This window comes from Phaseolus vulgaris, chromosome 6 (assembly GCF_000499845.2).
Source record: "Phaseolus vulgaris cultivar G19833 chromosome 6, P. vulgaris v2.0, whole genome shotgun sequence".
Lineage (NCBI taxonomy): Eukaryota > Viridiplantae > Streptophyta > Magnoliopsida > Fabales > Fabaceae > Phaseolus > Phaseolus vulgaris.
Genome location: NC_023754.2, coordinates 24,278,372 through 24,285,265, shown reverse-complemented (window position 1 = coordinate 24,285,265; position 6,894 = coordinate 24,278,372). Strand labels below are relative to the sequence as shown.

General features: G+C 33.3%; 1 protein-coding gene across 1 annotated transcript; it reads left to right on the top strand.

The window, feature by feature from the left end:
• The first annotated feature begins 506 nt into the window (after positions 1-506).
• On the top strand, positions 507-4,351 carry LOC137832100 (probable E3 ubiquitin-protein ligase WAVH2). The gene is made up of 3 exons (XM_068640098.1): positions 507-1,080; positions 1,405-1,518; positions 2,888-4,351. The coding sequence occupies exons 1-3, from the start codon at positions 922-924 to the stop codon at positions 4,292-4,294; spliced, it is 1,680 nt and encodes a 559-aa protein (XP_068496199.1). The 5' UTR covers positions 507-921; the 3' UTR covers positions 4,295-4,351.
• The last annotated feature ends 2,543 nt before the right edge of the window (positions 4,352-6,894 follow it).

Genomic DNA, 6,894 nt, shown 5'->3' with positions numbered 1-6,894 from the left:
GATCTAAATCTATGCCTTCAAGTGGAAACTGTCAAGCCCAACTTCATTCTTCCTTTCAAAGCAATCAAATTACAATCTTTGACAAGAATACTGTTGTTTCCCCTAAATAGTAAATATGGTTCTCACACTCCTTTTCAACAAGTATCAAATAACTTTTTTTGCATTTTAAATCACTTAAAAACTCACTTTCCTAAATACACATCAACTATTCAACATTATAGAATTTTTTTTTCTCCATTCAAAAAGTTTTTCAACCCCTGACATTTTTTTCAGTCAGGTTCAACTGTGTTAAAATTAGTACAAACCTAAAAATGTACCCGGATTATTTTTGATTTATGTATATTTGGATTTAAACCTTCATAAAAGAATATAAAAATATTCCACTACAATAAATTAGGCAGATCCTTCAATTAAAAATATTTTTCAAGAGATTTAATATTTATAAATAAAAAACCTAACTTTATGGATGAAAGCATAAAATGGGAATTGGGGTAGCTTGAGGGTTTGAAGTTGAAGTGAAGAGTGTAAGAGGGTAAAAACAAAAAGGGGTTATTTTTTTTTATTGGTAAATGTGAATGAGCATAAGCAAATATAATAATGGTGTAGGGGTGGCAGTGCTTAGAAGCGGTTGTGAAATGTAATGTACTTATGTTATATAAGCGTGTGTGTGGTGCTGATGAAGAAAGAACACAACAACAATAATAGTGACTTACAAAAGTAACAGCAGCGACGGCAACAGAAGCTGCTCATTGCTGAATTTTGCAGAGCTCTTTGTCTCCTTTCTTTTCTCTCTCTCATCTGTTCCTCTGCATCACTTGTGGCCTCATCAGAGACACAAACACAAAAAAGCTTCAGAGGGTAACTCTCTAACACTGAAAGCTTTGACAAAAAACAACTGGGCTAGTGAAAAGAAAGGAGAGAATGGGAGAAGGAGGAGGGGGAAGAAGAGGGACTTCAAAGCTGAAAGAAGCAGCAAGGAAGGTGGCTGTGGCAGCAGCATATGCGTGTGGCTCATTCTCAAGGAGAAAGGCTTTGGTGGATCCAGTATCCATTGACACGTCCTGTAGTCTATCTGCCACTGTAAACTCCCACTTTCCCTTTTCTCAACACTATGCATTTCTTTCTTCTTTGGCTGTTTGCATTTTGGGGAAAGATTCAAACTTTATCTGCATTTTGGGATGCACTGCAATTTTGCTAAATTGGTGTCCAATTGGATGGGCCTCTTCATCCATCATCGGTTTTGGGCGTGAAATCTTGGATTTGGGAATGCTCTTTGCTACTTGATTTTTGTGGTTTTCCTTTTGTTTTTCTCTGATAATACTTTTGATGATAGTGGTTGGGGTGACTTGGATTGTTTATGAATTTGTCGTGGTTATAGATGTCATTATTGTTGTGTGTTTGCAGGCCTCAAATTCCTCATTTGTGTCTCCATCAAGAACAAAAAGTTCCCCAGGGGAGGTAATAGAAGAAACAGATTCTGGTATCACTACCAACATCAACAATGAGCTTCATGGCAAGGTAATTCACGTTTAGTTCCTTAAACCACCACAAGGCTTTTCATTTTTCTAGGTTGGCAAATTAATAAATATTAACATTGTTGATTCTACAGAGGTAACTTGGAGATTTATTAATATTTTTAATGAATTAATGGGTTTAGGATTAAAGTAACTCTTCCAACTTCTAGCTACTACACATTTTGGTACTCAATTCTTTCATGCGTTTCCTATCTTTGTATTCATTCTATTATTGCTTTGTAACTCTTCGGAATCCAATGAACCTAAAAGTTTGACCTTGTGGAACATTTTTCTTCTTTTTCTTACTTTTTTGTAATTGATGCTTAATCTTTCTTTTTAACTACCCTTTTGCTTTATTATTTTTCTGTGATTTGCCAAATGGCTTTAAAGCATTTATTTTGGTACTGAAATATATAGAACACCGAATGTGGTTAATAGAGAATACTGGCATGTGAATACCTGCACATGGCACATTAGTGAAGCCAAGAATCAATTCATTAAATACAGACCCCACGTTGGGAAGTTTCACCTGCCACTACATGCATGATCATACCTTTTCTTCTATTGTCGTGATAACCTCTCTATTTCATCCAATAGCTTCATAATGAAGGGAATAAACTTTTGTGATGAACACAATCCATTGTCACTTTGAGTGTGGAATGTCATTTTTCATTTACCAAAAGTTTCACTGTATATGTCTCTACTTTAATCCAATGGTAAAAATTGACAAATTTGAAGAAATCATGCATTTGTGTGTGAATATTTGCATGAAACCACCGGAGTGATAAGATTTTACATATGTTATGTATTCTTCAATCATCATCTGGTTTTATCCCAACTTTTTTATTTTGGAAAGAGTTTAATTTTGATTCATTATCAGTGTAAAGACTTTTATACATCCACCAACTAGAAAGCATACAAGATATGACTTCTAAAACAATTATTACAAAAGTCAACAGTTTCATCATAAATGCAATCCATATTTTACATTATCATCACAATCTAATCATTTTCTTCTGAATTGAGTAGAGTGTGATATCACTTTGAAAATATGGGAGTTCTTCTTTTCCCTTTGTACTGTTAGCTTTGAAAATATCGGAGCTATGTATGTTATGTACATTCATCTATACGACTAGAAGCTTGAAAGGGACAAGCAAATACAGCATGGTTTGTTTTGTGTCAGTGTAACATTCATTTTCTTGATTCATTTGTTCCTGAATCAAATCTCACTGTCTGTCTTTCTTGTCAATCTGTAACACGTTTTTCTTGGTCAAAATTATGAGTGTATTCTTGTATTTCTTCCTAGTATTCATGAATGTACTTGTTCCTTCACTGTTCGTTTGACTCACCTGCTTCGTTTTATATGTTTGCAGAATCTGTGTGCAATTTGTTTAGATCCTCTTAGCTACCACAGCAAGGGCAGCAGTCCAGGTCAAGCTATATTCACTGCTCAGTGCTCTCATGCATTCCATTTTGCCTGCATCTCTTCCAATGTCCGCCATGGAAGTGTCACTTGCCCCATTTGCCGTGCTCATTGGACCCAGCTCCCTCGCAACCTAAACAACAACCTTGGTGGGCCTCTCACTTCTACTAACCAAAGCGATCCCATTCTTCGAATCCTCGATGATTCCATTGCTACCTTCCGTGTTCATCGCCGATCACTTCTACGCTCTGCGCGCTATGATGATGATGATCCAGTTGAACCTGATGACACACCTGACAGTCCCAAGCTGTGTTTCTCTCTTGTGCCTATTCCACCAAATGCACCAACCAGTTACCATCCAGCTTTGCAAGTGACTAAACATGCCTCATGCCCTTGCCATCTATCACTCCACCCTTTAACTTGCAGCTCCTCGTCACTTGTACAATCTCCACCAATGCAAACACCTTATATCATGTGCCCTTCCTCAAATAGAGCCTATCTCTCTGTGAAACTGACCCATGAACGAGCCACTGACTTGGTCTTGGTGGCTAGTCCAAATGGACCACACCTAAGACTTCTCAAACAAGCAATGGCTCTTGTGGTTTTCTCCCTTAGACAGATAGACCGTTTGGCCATCGTTACATATTCCTCAGCTGCGGCTCGTGTCTTCCCCTTAAGACGCATGACATCCTATGGAAAGCGCACAGCCCTTCAAGTCATTGACCGGTTGTTCTACATGGGGCAAGCTGATCCAGTTGAAGGGTTGAAGAAAGGCATCAAGATACTTGAAGACCGTGTGCACAAGAACCCCGAATCATGTATCCTGCACTTGTCAGATAATCCTACTAGACCATACCATGCAGTAAGCATGGAACTACCATCTACACCAATTCATAGATTTCATGTTGGATTTGGCTTTGGCACTTCTAGTGGATTTGTCATACAAGAGTTTGAGGAGTTCTTGGCCAAGATGTTGGGAGGCATTGTGCGCGAAATCCAGCTGAGAATATGTGGTGCTGGAGAGGAAGTTGGCAGTGGCAGAGTCATAAGGATTGGAGAGATAAGAGGTGGAGAAGAAAGAAGGATTCTGTTAGACCTTGGTGACTGCACTCATGTGTATGTGGAATATAGCTACATTGAAGGTGAAATCGATGAATGTGTTAGGAGGACAGGAGAAACTGTTGTAGGTGTTGGAGAACATAAAGGTGATGCTTCAGAAGATGGTGAAGAAACAGTGAGGGATATGAACACAGGTGGTGGTGGTGGTGGTAGGACTAGCAGTGTTGAAAGTTGGGATTTTCATGGCCCTTACATGGCCAGAAGATGGGCCAAGCATTTGCATGGTTATAGACTTTGAAATTACAACTATTGTTTTATGTAGACCAATGCATTTCTGTGAGGCTATTTTGTTCTAGGCCATCCCTGCTGTCTTCAATATTTTTAGCTAGACCTGTAATCGTATACAACTGGAAAAGATTATACAAGAGATTATTTCTTCACACAACCAAGAAAACAAAGATAACAAAGAAAAAACACTGCATATGTAACTTGTTTTTAATGTAGTTTTGTTTTGTTTTGTTTCATTTTAAGTTTGACTTTACTTAAAATCAGTTTAAAGGCAATGATATAAACTAATTAAAGATAAAGGGGAGAGATGTGGTATAAATGGTAAATTCCTACTTAATACTGTCTTGAGTTTTGGGAATGATACTTGGATAAGAAGCACAAATTTGCTGAAAAGTTTGCTGAATGATACTCTTATATTTCAAATGGTAGAAAGTTTAAAAAATATCACATTCACATTCCTTCTCACTTTAAGTCTATCAAATGCATACTTAAAGAGAGAATGTGGATTGAGGAGTAGCCTTCAAATATCTCCTTTCATATTTGTGTTGTTTTACAGATAGAGGAGGATAAGAGAAAAACAGAAGAAACAAAAGTTGTAGAATGATATATATCTTATAATTGTGTAGGTGAAATTAACATTACTATATAATAATATATTTAAAAGGAGTTTTGTTTTTATGTGTTAATATAAATGTGTAAACAATTTAAAAGTCGTAATTAAATTAAATTTGTTTAATTAGGTAATTGTGTATTTAAGATATGTATAAATTTTGTGTTAGCTTTTAGTTTTATAAAAGGATGATAGTGGTGTTTAAATTAAGGACAAAATTAATATTTTTTTGAATGGTGTAAAAAGTAAAAAGAGTTTGGGTTTTAAGTATGGGTTGGAAAAATTAGATGCATAAAAAGGGCAAGCATAGTATTTTGTGGGGGTTGCAAATAGAAGTAAGAAAAGTCCTTCTTCTTCTTCTTTCATTTTCATCTTCTTCCTCAAATACAACCACACATGCCTATGGTTTCTTGGGTGTGAAATGAATTTTTTTATGACTACAATTTTTACTTTTGAAGAATGTATACTTAATATATTTCAATGGAACACAAACAGAAAGTTTTATCGCGTTTCACTGCCACAATTTTTCAAGTTTAAAAAAATAGTCTACTAAAAGCAAAAACTTTTACACGTGGTGCTATAAAAAAACTTCATGCATGCATGTTTCTTAGAATAAAAAAACTCAATTTTTCACCTAACACAAATTAATTAAAGCAATTTATTTATTTATTAGTATATTAATAATAGTTCATAAATAATTAATATCCTTATTTATTAGTATATTAATAGTAGTTCATAAATAATTAATATCCCGCGTTCCTTTTCCGTGCAACGGGTTAATAAAACTAGTATTTATTAAAACCAAAAGGAAAACTAATGTAAGAAAAGTTTGTAAATTCCAATTTAATATTACAAAAAAATTGTAATATATAAATCAATTGTAGAGATAAAAAATAATTAATTGTTACGGTGACTAAATTATAAACCATTTTAGAAACTATTAAATTTTTTTTTTCTAAATTATCAAAATTAAATACCAATTTAAAAACTATTTAACAAGAAACTAATTTAGAAACCAAAAATAAATAGTCTTTAAAATGTCTCTAATTTAGTCATTATATCAACTAATTATTTTTTGTCTCTAAAATTGATTTTTATTTCATGATTTTTTTTAAGTGTAAGTTTTAAGTCGTAACATGTATGCATGTGATAATTTGTAAATCAAATTAAAAAAAAAAATCAACTGTTAAACTTTTGAAAAAGTTTCATTTTGAGATTTATGAGCTAAAACTCAATTTTAGTAATTTTAGTTCTTAAATAAGCTTTTCCCTCTTGTTATAAGATAAAAGGATTGGTAATGTTTGAAATATGTTGTTTTGTGTATGTATATTTATAAGGATGTGTTTGATTCAAAATTTCACTTGGAAAGGATTTTGATAAGATCAAATTTAGTTCGTTTGACACTTAAATATAAAATAATGAATTTTTGGCATAATTTCGGAGTATTGATTTTTATAGATACGAAGCAATGTACAAATATATGTAATATTAATTTTATTATGATAATAGAGTCCAATTATATTTTTATTATTAGCATAATACACTTAATGCATGAATAATGTGGGTTAATTACATTCACGTGCCTTTATTGTTTTTTAGGAATATTATAAAAGTATGCATTGAAAATAAATGAATAAAGTGGTAGGGCTATTTCGTGATATTTTGTTTTATATAGCAAAGCTGAATATTAAATATTAGATGTCACCATCATCCAGCACACACATGCATGAATCCCATCACAAATTGTCAAATAGTAGTTAAAACGTAAAATCTAATTATAATTATAATTCATTCACCAATAATAATACTTAATTATTCTCTATTATAACTACTAAAAGTAGAAAAAACATTCATGTAAAAAAATTTAAAATTACAAAGTGTATTTGAATATAGAATTATAAAAATAACGCATCTCCAATACACCCTCACACCGAAAATAACGAGCTGTGTTATAACATATTATGGGTAATAACGGTTCGATAGCGAATGATAAGATAAAT